At 36.9% G+C, this 17,943-nt stretch overlaps 1 protein-coding gene across 1 annotated transcript; it reads left to right on the plus strand.

The window, feature by feature from the left end:
* Positions 1-277: 277 nt before the first annotated feature.
* ATP6V0A2 (ATPase H+ transporting V0 subunit a2) lies at positions 278-17,505 on the plus strand (the record flags this gene model as incomplete). Its single annotated transcript, XM_082007527.1, has 20 exons — positions 278-361; positions 1,751-1,829; positions 3,299-3,396; positions 4,228-4,365; positions 4,874-4,974; positions 5,703-5,829; positions 6,644-6,726; positions 7,078-7,171; positions 7,498-7,710; positions 8,319-8,469; positions 9,236-9,375; positions 10,362-10,519; positions 12,168-12,258; positions 12,558-12,676; positions 13,147-13,357; positions 13,895-14,014; positions 14,261-14,380; positions 15,614-15,731; positions 16,325-16,496; positions 17,403-17,505. The coding sequence occupies 20 exons, from the start codon at positions 278-280 to the stop codon at positions 17,503-17,505; spliced, it is 2,520 nt and encodes an 839-aa protein (XP_081863653.1).
* Positions 17,506-17,943: the final 438 nt, after the last annotated feature.

Consider the following 17,943-nt stretch of genomic DNA (forward strand, 5'->3'; position numbering starts at 1 on the left):
GGCACCCCTGCCGCCGCCGCCGCCAGTCGGGCCCGCTCCGCCGCCGCACGCCGCGCCGACGGCAGCGGCCCGCGCTCCGCGTTCGCTGCCGGTTGGCCGCCGCCGCGGCCCCGCCCCCCGGAAGCAGCTGGCCGCGCTGCCGGCGGCGGGCTGGGGCGCTCCGCCATGGCAGCCCAACCGCGGGCTCCCGCCGGACGCCGTGCCGCGCCGCCTCGGCGCCCGCCTCGCTGAGCCTTTTCGCTCCCCCCCCCCCCCCCCCCCCCCCCCCCGCCCCGCCATGGGCTCGCTGTTCCGCGGCGAGCCGATGTGCCTGGCGCAGCTCTTCCTCCAGAGCGGCTCGGCCTACGAGTGCCTCAGCGAGGTGGGCGAGCGGGGCCTGGCGGAGTTCCGAGACGTGAGTAGCGGCGACGGGGCCCGGGTGCCCGGCGGGGCTTTCTGGGCGATTGGGGGAGGTAGAAGGACCCCGAGGGGGCCCGGCGGGTAGGCGACCTGGGGAAAGCCGAGCCGGGCGGAGTAGTTGCCGTGGGGAAGGTGTAGGTTTCATTGCAGTGGCGCGATCTAAAAGGCTCCAAGACCGCTTTCTCTCTCTTCTTGCCCGCGACTCGGACTTGTGGGTGTGTGGCAAATGCGATGTACGCATTTGCCTGAAAGCGAGGTGGGGTGACAGAAAGTCAGTGTGGGGCCCCAGTCTCCCTGAGACTGTTGGGAGGCGTGTTTGGGGATGATTGTATCCTAAGTCTCTCGCAGATGTAGTTTAAACTTAGGGGTTTGTTTTTTTGGTTTTTTGCAGTAGGGTCCCGTTACCCACCTGAAGCCCCACTGCCTTTAGTCTGAGTGTATGTGCACAGCTAATAGATATGTCCACCCCGTTGACAGATCGATAGAAACATCTTAGCTGTTCTGTAGGCTTATTTTTTCAACATCATGGACTGCTGGTTTGTAAAACATGTCTGTTCCTGGAGGAGCAATTCACCTTGAGGAAACTACATGCCTGACTAACATAAAATTGGGTCGGGTAATAAGTAACCTTGCTTCTGCATTGTCTCATTGTAATTATATGGTCTTTGCTTGCTGACTGAGACTTTGGAATTTCTTCCAAGTATTCTTCAGAAATGTAGGTTGCAAAATCTTTGCAAGGAAAGCTGGGAGAACTTAAATTAACAGCTAGCTAGTAAATATGGCAGGTAGGAGGAGACAAATCTGTAAGAATCATTACATGGGTGTTATGTTTAACGTGTTGATGCCATTCCAGGTATCTGACACACTATTTATTCCAGAAATTATTAGTGGGTCTGACTTGAAAGCTGAATAGGTAGTTGGAGACATTACACACTTGTAATATGGGGATGTACATAAAAACGCTTTTGAAACTTAACATTTCAAATAGATTCTATGGAAATCCATTGCAAAAATTTGCTTGTTCTTGGTTTGTTTGTTAATTTGAAGTCATTAAGCAGTATTTTAAAACTGTAGAAATAAGATCAGGAATAGTTTCTCTAGTAGATCTAGTTATTTTGTTATTTGAGTAAAACTAGCAAGAGGCATTGATAATTCTGCTTTAAGAAAACCAACCTTATTATTTGAAGACTTTTAAATCCTGTTAGGTTTTCATACCTTCTTAGCTGAAAAGCACTTTTTAGAAAGAGGGCAAGTAGAATACATGCAAAATTGGCTCCATGAAGTCACAGAAATAGCTGTGTTTTTTTAGGGGTAGTTGCTATTCAATAAGCATTTTGTCCTTCTCCTTCAGCTCAACCCAAATGTAAGTGTATTTCAGAGAAAGTTTGTGAATGAAGTAAAGAAGTGTGAAGAAATGGAAAGAATACTTGGTGAGCTGCTTTTCTTTCCGTATCTGCACTTTCTCATCTGTGGCATTATTAAAGTTTACGTTGCTAGAGTGGACCTACAGTGGAGGTTTCAGCTACAGGTTTTTTTTTTAATCTTCCCAGTCCTGTATGATCTGAATGCTGTAGAAACTTACAAAATTTTCATATATATGAAAAAATGCACATGCATACACTCATATGTAGAGTCTTTATGTAGATTTTTGGAGACTGAATTGGGTCAGAACATATAAATATATTCCTTTGTGTTGATATGCTGTATCACTTTTGAGTGTATCACAGAATCGTTTAGGTTGGAAGTGACCTCTTGAGCTCACCTAGTCAACCTCCAGCTCAAGCAGGGGCAGCTAGAGCAGGTTGTCCAGGACCATGTCCTGTGAGATTTTAAATATGGAGACTTCACAACCTCTCTGGGCAACCTGTTCCAGTATTTTACCACTGATCTCTGGTGCTTGGTTTTGTGAGCTGTAAAATTTACTTGCACTACAACATGTACGTGCTAAATATAGGTTGGGGTTTTTTTAAGCTCAAAGGTGAGGAAGAGTTGCTAATGTGTTGCTTATAAATAGTTGAGACAATTTCAGTGTTGACTGCTTAAAATCCTGCTAGGAAAATGGAAACTTTACTCTGGATATTTCCTTGCATATAAGATAAGTCCTGTTTTTCATATTATGTAACTCAGTACTGTGGAACTTCCAAGCACCTTCAAAAACAATCTCCAGTTATTAATAGTTGTATTCACATGGTACATAATGAATAGAGAAGGGTATGTAGACCATTACAATTGAGATGCAGATTTCTTCAGTGTATCCCAAGGAAAAGTTACCATTGAAGGATTCTTTTATTGGAATCTCTCATCAGAGGCATGTGCTGGTCATGCAAAACCATCCCAGTCACTATTTTGGCAATCTCTCTGCCCAATGTGAGTTGCATTTTTTGTCAAGGTTGCTTAAGCCACCTTGTTTGAACACTCTTTATTCTAAACATGGGTCAATGAGCAAAATGTCCATTTTTGGCAGATGGTGTGATTAGCAGAAAGTGATAGCTTGCAGCAACAAAGAGATACTATGAAATATTAAAAGCTTCTTAAAAAGTACTTGTGGTTGGAAAATTTCAGTCTGAGGACTCTGAAGATAGCTTGCTTCTGCAAACTTCCAAGACAGAAATGTTCAGTGTATTTTATCCTTGCACTCCATAAGCCCGTCTTTTTTTTTTTTTTTTCTCTTTTTTTCTTTTCTCCTCCCTGGAGGGACTAGTCTTCACTCTTTCCTTGCATTCTTTTTGAAGACTCTAGTGTGTGTGTTGTTGCTGAAATAAATGAATAAAATAGCTAGGACCTGTTGCTGCAGTGTGATCAGCACCCTCAATAACAGCTGTAGGTCAACTATGCAGCATTCTAGGAAATGTAAGGCAATACAGTTTCCTATCTGATTCTGTTTTTCTTCCCACTCCAGGGTATTTAGTACAAGAAATTAAAAAAGCAGGTATTCTACTTCCTGAAGGAGATGTTGCTCCTCCTGCTCCCTTGCTGAAACACATTTTAGAAATCCAGGTAACTTTTCCACACAACAGATGCTCTGGATCTTGGAACTTTATTTCAAACTTCATTACTTGCTGTCTTACTTATGAGTTAAGTTATAGAGGCATGCAGGTGGGGCAGAAGCCTTTGCTTTCATTTTTGTCTTTTTTTTCTTTCTTTCTTTCTGCCGGTGAGGATTTGATATTAACACAAAATACCTGTGAAAGGGTTAAAGCTAACTCACAGGGTTTGCAGTCATCTGTTTTGTTTTGATGGACTGTTATATTACACTGTTCCAGGCAAATTGTTACCTGTAGATGTAGTCCTTCAGCCTCATTTACTGCTTTTGGACTTAGGTAAGGCTCTGTTTGTGCATCCAAAATTTCCAGGGTGTGTGCAGGTTTTATATGCCCTACGTGCTCTGCGGGTTCCAGTGCTGGTTGCATAGCAAAACATGGTGCTGTTGTCTCTGAATGCTTTTTCTGGTATTGTGTTTGAAGTAGAAGCTTGTAAAATGCAGACATGATTTTGAATGACACTCTGTTTTGCTGTAATTTTATTAATAGGATAGATAAATGTCTTGCACCCTGTACTATCTGAAGTTCTAATTCCAAGCCTGCATTACTTAGCTCAGACACAAATTAGGGTTAGAACAGCAGACTTAACAGATGCCAGTGGAGGATCAAGTGTACTCAGTACAAAGCAATCTTTGGCAGACTGAGGAATAAAACCTATGGAGCTTAAGTTAATTAAGAAATGGTGAAACTGCCATCACTGTGGCAAATTAACATGTTTAAAATTCGTCCTCCCCTGATTTCCAAAGCAGTATAGCTGATTCCATGTAATTTTTTTTCTGTGTTTTAGGAACAGTTGCAGAAACTGGAAACAGAATTGAGGGAAGTAACTAAAAACAAAGAAAAGCTGAGAAAAAACCTGCTTGAGCTGACAGAATACACGTGCATGTTAGAGGTCACACAAAGATTTGTCAGGAGAACAGCTGAGGTACTGGTTGTGTTGTTTGACAAGGATTGTGTGTCATCTTTGTTGCATTCTGTTAGTGGTTCTAGTTAAGTGTATGACTTTGTGTCTGTCAGGCTTTACAGCACTGTATGTTGTTCGTTGTTGTTTGTGCTCAGTACCTAGAGAACCTGGCTGGCAACCCCTTGTGCTAGGCTGTGTTCATATACATAGCAAAATGCAGCCCTGAACTTCGGAGCTTTGTGATTTCTCTCTTGAATTGTTTGAATGTAACTGCTGATGTCAGCTGAGAATGGAGGAGTATTTGTGTTATTTTGATGCATAAACTGTGCTAAGAAATTTACCATGTAACCTTTGCAACACTTAGTGTGTTTTAGATCCCGAGATCTCTCTGTTGTCTGAATTGAACACAGGAAAGGGTTTTATATATTTATTGAAATAATTTACTTAATTAACTTTTCTTCTTTAGAATGATAAATGAATGAAAATATTTTTCCCGAAAGCTATGAATGATCTTTCTTTTATTTGCTAGTATGAATCCCATTTACATGCAGATTATGAAGAATTTCCATCTGTGGAAAATGAGCCGTTAGTGGATTACAACTGTATGCACAGACTGGGTGCCAAGCTGGGGTAAGTATGGTTCCATCCATTTATGGCAGGTTTTCAGTGTGTGCTCTTTCAAAACTGCTTGATGAACTGCTGTAAATAATGAGCTGTTTTCTTAAAAGATGGGATGTGGTGTGACTCCAGTGATTTCAGATGAGCCAAATGGTTTTAGACAGGGTAGGAGCCTGACCCAAATGTACCTTTGTAACAAAATTGGATTATTTGAAGAGATAAGTAAGACAGTGCCAAAAAAACTGTCACAAAACTTCCATCAAGCCAAGTATGTGTGTTAAGGAAAATCTCTAAATGCTCCAAATCAGTATGTTCTTCTAGTGTTCAAACTCTGTTTTTCTAGGATAAACACACTTTTAATCACCTGTCAGTGTAAATGTAGCATTATTAATGGTATTGCCTACTTGCCTTTAAAATGATGTATGAATACTGCTGTCTACAACATCATTACGAGAGAGTATCTTATCAAGAAAAAAAGTTAAGAACCTTACTATCACAGAAAGAAATGACGTCAAATATAATTCTAGTTCTGTGCTCAGGCCTGCAGTTTGTGTGTTTTCCAAATAGAAATTGTATCTCTCTTATACCGGTTACTTCCTGTTTAGGGTGATGCTTCCTTCTCTAGAGATGCCAAATGTTAAATTATTGCAATATGTGATCCTGAGTCATGATGTACTCTTGAGTTTTTATTTTTTCTTGTAGATTTTAGCTTGTTTTTCAAATTTGCCTTTTTTCCATAGATTCATATCTGGGTTAGTTCACATAGCAAAAGTTGAAGCATTTGAAAAAATGCTGTGGAGAGTCTGTAAAGGATATACTATTCTTACATATGCAGAGTTGGATGAATGTCTGGAAGATCCAGATACAGTAAGTAAATATTGTAACTATGAGTTTATTTTTTTTGTACTTCTTGTAGGATTTGGAAGAATTGCTGCTCAGGTCTGTAATGAATGTAAATGATTTCCCAGTGCCCTTGGAGTGAAAATTATTTTAACATATTAGAACTTGTAAGACTTTAAAATGAGAGGTCCTGATGCCACGATAACTATAGTAGTAGCAATTAATTTATGATGGTTCAGCTTGATGAGCGCAGAACTTTATTGGGGAATAGTAGTGACTTTATGATTGGCTACCATGATCAAAATAGGTGGCATAAATGGCTGCTTGGTTATTTATTAACTAGGCCTGTACAGTGCGTTACCTTTTAATAGTAATTTTATTTGTTCATTCAGTGTTTAAGGGAAAAAGAAGTTTGGAGTACAGTTGGTCTTCTACGAAGTTTTTTCTTGAAATTTATAAAATTCACGTTTTGTAAATCGGCAATTATGGCTGTCTAATCTGTCGCTTTTAAATTTTGCTTTGATTCTAATTTGTAACATTTTTAAATTGTTAAGATTTTTTTTGTTACTAATAATTCCGAGATGGTAAAGTATAGTATCTCTCATTTTCTCTGAGAAATTTTTCTGTTTCTCCTCTAATATAAAAAAAAATAGAGATTGGCACACTTGAATTCTGTTTTTTGATTTTTCACTAAAATGGTGGAAGGTTAATGGTACTAACACAGCTTTTTCTGATTATTCAAATTTGTTATTTTGCTCTATAATTATAAGACAGTGGAATTGTCAGTTAAAAACAAACTTCATCAACTTAATATATATATATATATTTTTTTTTTTTTTAGGGTGAAACCACAAAATGGTTTGTTTTTTTAGTGTCCTATTGGGGTGAACAAATTGGCCAGAAAGTTAAGAAGATTTGTGACTGGTAAGATGTAAAATTAATATATATAATTTCTTAATACCTGAGTCATTTTCTTGTTAGCTTTTCCACTGCTCCCCTTCATTCTAAGTTGATTTTTAAGCAAGGTTTTTGAAGTTAAATTTGTGTTGTCGTTGTCCCCCTTGCATCTAGCTTTATCGCTATACAATACACAAATAAGTGTATGAGTCATTTTATCTGCAGTCCTTATTAAGTACAGGCAAAATACTGACTCTCTTGGCTGAATCTGTTCCATGGTTATTAAATGGTGTGTTGCAGATTTGACTAGGGCATGGCGTTGGGTCATTTGTTTTGTTTTTGTTTGGTTATTTAACAAAAACTTATGGTTTTCTGTAGCTATCACTGTCATGTGTATCCTTATCCAAATACCATGGAGGAGCGCAAGGCAGTTGTTGAAGGACTAAACGTTCGTATTCAGGATCTTCATACTGTGAGTAAATAACAGTATTCCCTTTGCTGTAGTCACTGCACCATAGGAAATCATTCGACGAATTGCAGCATTAAGTACATGAATATGTTTCCAAAATATGTATGGTTTTGGATTGGAATGTGACTGTATGTCATGTCCCTAGTCTCGTGTTGCATGTATCTGTTAAACTTCTGAGATTTGGTATTGCCTTCTAATTTAAGCAGTGGTTAGCGTGCCCTCCTACAAATGTGATCTGGCATTGGAGAAATACTAGGTGCTCTTACTGTGGTTAACATAACCACTGTTACATTTTCAATGAAATTTTTATTGTTTTTTCTTGGACAAAGGTGCTGCATAAAACTGAGGATTACTTACGCCAGGTCTTGTGTAAAGCGTCTGAATCCATCTATGCTTGGGTTATCCAAGTGAAGAAGATGAAAGCCATTTATCATGTACTCAACCTGTGCAGTTTTGATGTCACAAATAAATGTTTAATTGCTGAGGTTTGGTGTCCAGTGGCTGATCTACAAAATTTACGCCATGCATTGGAGGAAGGTTCAGTAAGTCAGCTGAATGCTCACTGGTGTTAGAACTTTTGTCTTGAACTAACTATACAGATAAGGAGAGAAAATAATTACTTAAAATAGGCTAAAAGTAGGCACGGGCAGGTCTGGGTCTCTATGAACTCACATAAAAAAATTTCTTTATAGGCAGAGTGTTTATTTAGTGATCTGTGTGGTGATTTTATTTTTTTCTTCTTGAATAACTTCTGTGTTGGACCCAAGTCTGTCTGGGCTCACAGTGCTGTTTGCAGTCAAGTAGAAGGTGTTAATTCCTTTGTGTTAGTTATGTTGAGTGCAGCTCTGTCTTTTTGTTTTATAAGAGAATTTTTAGTAACAGGTCTTTGTTTTATAATATTGATTGATGAGTTTCGTCTGATATTTCATATGAAGTAAGGATTAGAACACTGTACGTAATCAGTGTTTTTAGAGCAGTTAATTCTTTTTTAAGAAGGCACAAAGGGATAAATGTTAAACTTGGGGCTTAATTTAGGGATGTTTTGGGATCAGTGAAACTGCTGATAGAGGAAATACTTTCATTTCAAATTATTAGATGAAGCATCAACTGAGTTTTTGTACAAATGTGTCTTCTTTCTGTCTGCAATTAGAGGAAGAGTGGAGCTACAATTTCTTCATTCATGAATACCATCCCAACAACACAACCTCCTCCAACTTTGATACGTACCAATAAATTCACCTCAGGGTTCCAAAACATTGTTGATGCTTATGGAGTTGGAAACTACGGGGAAGTTAATCCAGGTTGGTGCTTCTGAAATCTGAACGTGAGCTGTGCTGTCATTACTACTTGCCTTATTTTGTGTTTAAATAGCATGCTGAATTGAACACTAGTAAAGGCAAAATGGTGACAACCGTACTGTTTATTCGTAGCTGTTTTAAAATTTCAGTAGCTCATCAAAAGTACAAATGGTGCTCCATGCAGTAAGATGGGATTTGATTTTGCGGAGTTATTTTAGCATTAAAGATGCTGATAATAGCTGTGTAATGTTTCCTTATATGTTTTACCTTGGATAAGGTAAGATATTTAGGGGAAAAAGAAAACTTTGGTAATGGCTATTGATATTACTGAAGCGTGGAGCTCATCACTTGAAAAAAATCCAGCTTGTTGTATAGTCTGGTTAGTTTAATGTCCTTATGTATTTTTGCAGCTACGTTGTCTGTGTCATGCTGTACAGAAGAATGTACGTTATACACAGAGCCCAAAAAGCCACAGAAAAAGAACTGCTTGTGTTCTATTTCCTGGGCTCATATTATTATCCTCAGAATTGTCAGCTAATGCTCAGCTGTGGAGTTGTCATTACTAAGGGATTACACAATAAGCAGGCTTTAAACTGAGTTAAATTTATAGTGTGGAGGAAAGGTCTATTAGTAGGGGGTGAAATGTCTTTCAAAGTTAAAGCTGAAAATTGTTTGAGAGGTTAAAGTAGCTGAATTGCTTAGGTGTAATTACGATAGCAACATCATCTATTGCACTGTGTGCCTGAAATCTGTTATGTTGTCATTTCAGCGCTCTATACCATCATCACTTTCCCATTCTTGTTTGCGGTTATGTTTGGAGACTTTGGGCATGGTCTGCTAATGTTCTTATTTGCACTCCTGACAATACTGTATGAAAATCACCCTAGATTACAAAGATCACAAGATGAGGTAAAAGGAATTACAAATAATTTGCTTCCTATCCACCAAGATAACTTCAATTACATAGTTACTATCTTTCTGAAAAGTACTATTTATTGCACATATATTAGACTGGGTTTTTTTCCCCTTTGTTTCAGGATTTCCTGTGTTTAAAGTTGCCATATTCCTAGAGATTAATGTGATATCTTAAACTCTTCACTTGTTTTGAAAGGGCAGAAATAATCAGGTTGGGATGAAAGACTGGCAAAAATTAGTTGATACTGCTGGGCTTGTCTTTCCTTCTGCTCTATGGCTGCTTAGTGATGTGTGTGTTTTACAGAATGTGGTTACAGTAACTATCATGAGAAAATTATTTTTCAAATCACAGCTTTATTGTTTCTGAAAAGGAGTTACTAGTTTGAAATTTATTCAACTTAACTATTTTTTAATGCTATGGGGTTGGAGTGCAGGAACAGCTGCATGTCATTAGAATTATATTTAATTAAGAATGGCTGCAAATAACTAACTTCTTGAAAACTAGTCGCAGGGAGGAAACATGGCTTATAAAGACTATTTGTTAGTGTAATGACGCCAGTGAGAAAAGTCTTAGTTTGTGTCACGGGAGCATGCATGGGGACTTCAAATCTCTGCATTCAATTTAAACCACAGCTGTCTTTTAGAATATGCTTCTTGCTGCTAGCTCTATTTCCTAATGCATATAAATCTCTGCATATAAGTCACTTGACATAAAGCTGTGAATGTGGGGAGATAAATTGCACCCACTTGGTCACTGACATTTGTAAATTGCATGTTCACATGCTTAAAGCAAAATTCTCTGCGTTACATTTTGGTTGGCCTTAGGTTTCTTCATATTCCTTAATGACTGTTCACCAGAATTTTTAGTTTTTAGAAGTCTTTGTATGGCCAAAAATTTGTTTCTCTTAGAAATGTCTAGATAAAGATTGTTCACATAGCAGATGATGTTCTCTATTTTTTCTTTTTTCCAATACCTGCAGATAATGAAAATGTTATTTGAAGGCCGATACGTTATTTTATTAATGGGTCTGTTTTCTGTATACACTGGATTGATCTATAATGACTGTTTTTCAAAGTCATTAAATATATTTGGTTCTGGGTGGAATGTTTCAGCAATGTTTGAACAGAAGGTTTGGCGGTGAGTAGCATGCTTCTGTTTGCTATACCATTAAAACAAAAATATACTTCCTGCAACAGTTTAACCCTTTTGCTCTCCCATTTTAACCATCCTTTTATTGAGAGTTGTAAGTAAATGTAGTGAAATATAGCAAAGTCTACTTGTTAAGGTAGTAAGTGCTAGTGCACTACGGGCTAAGTGATACATCTATGCTTAAAATAAAAAAGGCAGTAATAGTTATTTAAAAACGAAAAAAAATTAATTGCTTATTATCTTAAATTGGGAGGTCCACAGAGAACACGAAGTCTGGCAAAACCACTACCAGAATTTGATTATATTTAATTCAATCAATCTATCAGGTTAATCTTGTATTTATCAGTGCTGCTTTACTGGATTTACATGTCCTCAGTCACCTGGAACATTTTCTAGAATATTATCATTTGGTATAGATGACAGTCAAGTCTTTTCCTGCAACAAATTCTGTTGCAATACCCTAATGCTATAGGCTAGCTAATAACTTTTAGTAATTAAAAACTGCAGCTGGCATAGCATCTTTGTATTGTTAGTAAAGAACTTGCACATAGTTTTGTGAGGGGATATTTCTAGGGCTTATTCAGTCCCTAAACCTTCTCAGGTGTGTTTTGCATCTTTTTTTGGTGGTCTCACAAAGGTGTTCTTATGAATGGTTGCAGACTTCAGTAGTATTGTAAAATCCTAACAGAAAGCAATAGGACTCTGTCTTGTTGTGTATTGTTTTTATTCATAAAAAGCCTCCCGTTTTACGGTTTGTCTTTATGCTAATCATTTTAGTTTGTCCCCAATTACTGTATTTTCCAGGAGAAGTTTCTGAATATATGTGTTAGATTTTGAGAGGAATAGAAAACACAGGGCTAGTTTTGGAGAAATTTGTCCTAGGTCATGCTTCTGGAATAAATAGCCAAGCAGCGTTAGCATCCACTGTAAAGAAACTAATGATTAATGAAATAAATTAATTAACTGGCAATCATTAGTCACTGCACAGCTTTTCTTGATAGCTAACTTTTTTCTTCTTTTTTACTATGTGAATTGTCAAACCTACTTTTTCACAAAGTGGGATAACCTCATTGTTTTGAGGTGTCATGGCCCTTTGGTATTTAAGTGTTCACAGCTTGCATCTCGTTTTGCCTCAAAAACAGGAAATGGCTTAAAATAGTAGAGTCCAAACCACTGACTTTGGTTAAAATGTGAACAGATTGTGAGTGCTGTGTTAATTAAAAACTTGAAAACTATATTAAGTTAGAGTGGAAACTCACCCAAGTGCAAAAGGGAAAAAAGATACCAATTACTCTTTGGGTGTTTGTTAATGAATTTCATATAAAAGCAAATTGTGAGCTTTTTAAATGAAACTTTCCATTCTAGGGGAAAGAGGAATAAAATCCAGAAACTTTCAAAGACAGTTAGTGTGAATTGAGCCCAGATTGTGAGTTTCTAGAATTTTTTTTTTTTTTTGCTATTATTATTAGCCAGGCCCTTTGTGCTTAGAAATCCTTTTATTTTTCTTTTAAAGCCTGACAGTGGGTGAGCTGGTCATATAAAGGAAAGCAGGCACAGTGTCCTGCAGAACTGGAAGTATATGTTGTCACTATTTTTACACAATGTCAGATCTGATTGTGTTTTTCTTTCTCTGCAGTCTTGAGGATCTGAAGTATAATCAATTTTTAACACTGGATCCAAATGTTACTGGTGTATACAATGGAGCTTATCCCTTTGGAATTGATCCGGTTAGTTTTATTTTTTTAAATGATCTGTGATGATCAGTCATTTGTAAATTAGATTTTGGTATGTATATTAGGAAGATAAATCTTACTATGGAAAAAAATACATTTCTGCTTGCATTCTTGATTCAAAAACAGCTTTTCCCTTCACAAGTCAAAGAAAGATTTAACTATTTTCATGAAACTCAGATTTCAGTTGTGATCCCCTTTTGAGGTAGAATTCTGGTCTCCAATAAAGAAAGGATACTGTTTTATTCCTTCCATTACGCTGTTCGTTAATGCTGGTTTTGTCTTCTCTTCTTCAGATATGGAATTTGGCAAGCAACCGTCTCAGTTTTTTAAATTCTTTCAAAATGAAAATGTCTGTGATTTTTGGAGTGACACACATGACGTTTGGAGTTGTATTGGGGGTATTTAACCACTTGTAAGTGCAAGAAGTTAAGATAATATTAACATTGTAGGTTTTTGTTAAGTCTTGAATTATAACAGTTAATCTGGTAAGAGAAGATGGAACAATTTTTTAAAAACAGAATAATAGCAATTGTGAAAGCCGTTCTTAAAAAAAGATGGTAACAGAGAGGTCTTCCTTCACATAAATAAGATGATGGATCAGTACTATGCAAAAAATCTGAAGACATCGATTAATACAAGATTTAATTTCACTTGTTGTTAACTAGAGTTACATGCTTCCTATGGTCTTGGTTTCCACTGAAATATCTGATTACAATTTCACTGAATATGAAGAAATCAGTTCTGGATTATAATTTCAGTCTTGCTGTTTAAAAGTGCTGTGTACTGTTCTGTTTTATTGAAATCACGTTTGGCCCATGTATTTATCTTGATCTTTCTTTGTAAAACTTATTTTTAATTTCTTTTCCCACTTTTATCTTTTAGGCATTTCAAGAAGAAGTATAATATTTATTTGGTTTTTCTTCCTGAACTTTTATTCATGATGTGCATCTTTGGCTACCTTGTGTTTATGATCATCTTTAAATGGTTAGCATATTCTGCAGAGGACTCTACATCTGCTCCTAGCATTCTGATTCAGTTTATTAACATGTTCCTGTTTCCTGGTGGTGAGGCAGAGGTCTTCTACACCGGACAGGTTAGTAGTGTTTCTACAAGCATCTGAAAATCCTGGGTTCCCTATCCAGATAACGCTTTACCAGTCATGAAAGGCTGATTGCTGTGTTGCTCTAGGAAGAGAAACGTACCAGACTAAGGCGGAAATTGAATAAACATTATTACTAAATACTCTTTAATTGGTTGTAAGACTTTATGTAGTGACTTGTGAAAGTATCTGTTTCCAGAACAAAATCTCCCAGGTTAAAATTAAGGCTAGAGAAGAGAGTCTCATGCTTGTAGTTTTGATGCTTTTTTATGTGTTGTAAATAAGATTATTAAACTGAATATCAGTAATGCCTTAATCTAGAAGCCAGTTCTGAAGACACTGGATGTCTGTAACCTTCCCTTTTAAAGGGATGGATTAAGTAAACTACTTAAGTTCAATTTGGAGTACATGCCCACTGAATCAGTAGTATTTTTCTTATGTTTAATCAGGCCTTTAAAGGAAAACAGAAAGCTTTTCCTACTTTTGATTTTGTGATCTAATCTCATTTTTTCTTTTCCCCCCAAAAAACAGGTTGCGCTGCAGAGGTTTTTACTTAGTATTGCTTTTCTTTCTGTTCCTGTAATGCTTTTTGGTAAACCACTTTATTTATATTGGTTGCACAGTGGAGGCCGAGGCATTAGAATGTACAGGGTAAGTATTGAGAGACACTTGCACATATATATACTTTAGTATAGAAGAATTCAGGTGGTGTTGCATTGGATGTAATGTCCTTACTAAATATTTCTACTCAGCTTGAAAAGTCTTTGACTGTAAGACATAATAGTACTTTGTTCCTTTAGCTCTCTTTTTGCCTTTGCCCACAACTACTTTAAATAAATTTTAAAAGTGACACTGGCAGTCTACTTAACAAAGACACGATACATTTCCATTTTGCAGGGTGGCTACAAGCTAATTCGAAAAGAAAGTGAAGAGGAACTTTCTCTGCTGAGATCTCATGATGTGGAAGAAGGAAGCAGTCATTTAGACAGTGGGCACAGAGAGGGGGATGGAGAGGAGGTAATATTTTTACTTAATCTGTAGTTTGTATGTCCTTAAAAGCAAATTAGAAGTGGAAAAGTAGTGGAAAATCAATAACCTGTACTCTGAGTCCGTGGAAGTTTTCAAGAAAATCACCTGAACCTTTACAAAGACCTTGATGCCTGAATGCAATTTACTAATTTTTATTTGTTGCTATTTTATCATTATTTCTTGGTATATTCGGATTGCTACAGTAAACCGCAATCTATCTGTAGTGGAGGACAGGAAGAGTGCTTTATTTGGATCTATAGACTTTGCATCTAACACTATAGTTTTTCCTTCAACTGAAGAGTGCGATAAAAATCCTGGGTTTTGTGCAGTTTTATGGATTCTTAAAATTAAGGCAAGAGGAAGATGTCCCAGCTTGCTGTTAATTAATCTCAGCTTTTCATCCAGACAAAAGTCTTTTTATGACTGCAAATTACATCTTGTGATGAGGATTATTGCTAATGGGGGTTGGGAGACATGGGCAGCATTCCTAGTCCCCAACTATTGCTGCTGTTTAGTTTGGCTGAATTTTTAAAGGTCTTGACTGATACCACTCATTTCATGTGAATTGAAAGATAAATTGCTTCAGTTGCCCAGTGTGCAGACTATGTGTAGCACTTGCTTCACTGAGATAGTAGACTCTTGCTTCTTATGCATAGAAAATACAAGAATTGTTTGCTTAAAGAAATAAAATGTCATAGTTCCATGCAAAGTAAGTGCTAAAACTTGCAGTAATATTAGACTTGTAGCTCTTTGTTAGCAACAAGTACGTATATTTAGAGTTTACAGTATTAGCGCAGTTATTTTTCTATCACCAGCATTACAAATAATTAATACTGGTTTCAAAGATGCCAAAATTGACATTGTAAACTTATGACATCGATAGAATGGGAATTAGAACCGTGACTTGTTTTACTACTTAAAGTTTTCAAGTATTAGATGATATTCCTTGTGGAAAATACTAAATTGTATTCATTTTTATCTATCAACAAAGTAATTGGGGAAACTAACTGGAAAACTATAGCATCTGATATATTTTTTTTAATGTTGTCTTTGTAATAAGGATCCTAAACATCAATCTTTTTTTACTTGTAGGAAATCAATGTATTACCCTTTAATGGAAAATTCTTTTCTATGTGTATGAAGGTTTGCAGATTAATGTTTTTGTTCTCTCATGTTGTACTATGTTGTCTAAATGGATACAAATGTATTTTTATATTTTAGTTTAATTTTGCAGATGTTTTTATGAATCAAGCAATTCATACCATTGAATACTGTCTAGGATGTATTTCTAATACAGCCTCATATCTGAGACTCTGGGCATTAAGTCTTGCTCATGCACGTAAGTGGGGGGTTTTTTGGGGTTTTTTTCCATTTTTTAATGTTGATTAGAGGGTGGCTGGCCTGTTGAAGTGATACTACTATGGAATTATCTTTTAATAAAAAAAAAAATTTCTCTGTTTAAACTAATCATGATCTATGGAAAGCCCCCAAACTACAAGTGTGACTTACTGTTTGGAACCTAGTAATTTTCTTCATTGACTGCTCTGTGTTGTAAAGAGGCCGATTATGAGGCCGATTATCTGAGCACATTGTTACCTTACATAAATAGCTCATCAGTAGTCACAGTACCATTTTCTGTCTTCCATTGATTGACCAGTTCGGAAGGTCTTTAGGCACTTGCTAAAGTCCTGGTGTCATGGTGTAAAATGTTGACATAAGTAGAACTTATTTTGAAACTGAGATATACCTTTAAGTATTTTGGGGGAGGAAGAGGGGAAGCAACTAACTTGTGGGGGGGCATTGCTTATAGTTCCCATGTTCAGCAGATCCTGTAATACTGTTTAAACTGGAATACGGGTTGGTTAGCATAGCTCACTGGGTGACTGTATGCAGAATCAACACTAATTATGAAAACTACTTTTTTTTTAATAGAGTTATCAGAAGTTCTGTGGCAAATGGTGATGAGAGTGGGTCTTCGTGTGGATACGACGTATGGTGTCCTACTGCTAGTCCCCGTTCTAGCCTTTTTTGCTGTGCTAACAGTTTTTATTCTTTTAGTCATGGAGGGGCTCTCTGCTTTTCTCCATGCTATACGACTTCACTGGTATGTTAATTTTTTCTTTATACCACTTTAGTGTATACTGGCTTGTTTAAGAGGAATTTTCACGTCACAATATTAGGTGCCTTATTAAAAGAAAAGTATAGAATTCACAGCCTCATGCTGCTGTAGTAGATGTAGTTAATCATATTAAGTAAATGGCTTGTTAGTTGAATGTGATGGTTCCTCTGGAATATTTTCAGTAAATTCAAATATTATATTTGCTTATGATGCATATTAACCTCTACCACATTCAGAGTTGATTTTGGTGCAAACTGAGTACATTTGATCTATAGTATTGCACCTTTGCATACTGTAGAATATTAGTAATGTGGCTAAATATTTTTTATTTCAGTCTGGTTATATCACTGACAGGCTTCGGTCTATTTTATTTATTTGGTTCAACAGAACATTTATAGTAGTGAGCAAAACTTTTGCTAAAGTGTGGCTGACGACCTTTAAGTATTTTAATCCTTTCTTAGTCTTAATGTCATGAGCTTTGCTCATTGGAGTGTATTCAGAGAATATTGAGTTTGAAACCTGACGAAATTTACTGTATAAGAAAAGGCAGACGTATATAAACACACAAGGCAGAGCTGTATGCATTACACAGTATTGTCCTCATGATGTTGTATATTTGTGCAACAACTAACTGCAACTAACTCGAAAACAAATTAGTAAGACATTACAGCCCAATGTTAGTGTGTTTGGGTTTCTCTTGAGAAACATAAAAATAGCCTGGGTCTGTGATAGGAAGGTTAAATAGCTGCACAGAAAATGTAAGTGACAGGATTAGAACTGGCTTTGTTCAGCCTCTTGTGGTACACAGTTCTATTCTTTGACAACTGGTCATTTTGGATTAATACACCAGTTCTCTTTTTTTTGTGTGTGTGTGTGTGTGTCTCGTTTCAGGGTGGAATTTCAGAACAAATTCTACTCTGGTGGAGGATACAAGTTTACGCCTTTCTCTTTTAAGCACATATCTTTACATTTTAATAAAGATGATACAGCGTAGTTTGGTTGCTGTCAGCAGAAATGCTTGGAATTGTCTGCAAATAATCATGTGATTGGATCTCACCCAGGAATGGTTTCCTGTAGGATAAAGTGTTTTTCACTGATTGCCTTATACTGCAGCCAAATAATTCTGTAATATATACTTCCCATAGAAATACATAGCAGAGCTGGAGCATCTTGTATATAGATATAAAATATACACTTTTCTTGATAAACTAATGTTGTAAATTAATCTTATTCTTAAAAAAAAAAAAAGTTGTTACTGCTTGCCCTGAAACCAGTGTAGGCATTTTTTTGTTGTTGTTGTTGTTGAGGCTATTTTTGTGAATGGTTACTTTTAAGTTATCTAAAAGACTTTTCATCATATTAAACATTCATTACTAATCATGTATTTGAGGAAGCTGGCATCTCATGCACTTCGGGAACAATTCAGCAATGC

The sequence above is a fragment of the Phaethon aethereus genome (genome assembly GCF_964289735.1).
Source record: "Phaethon aethereus genome assembly, chromosome: 17".
Classification (NCBI taxonomy): Eukaryota; Metazoa; Chordata; class Aves; order Phaethontiformes; family Phaethontidae; genus Phaethon; species Phaethon aethereus.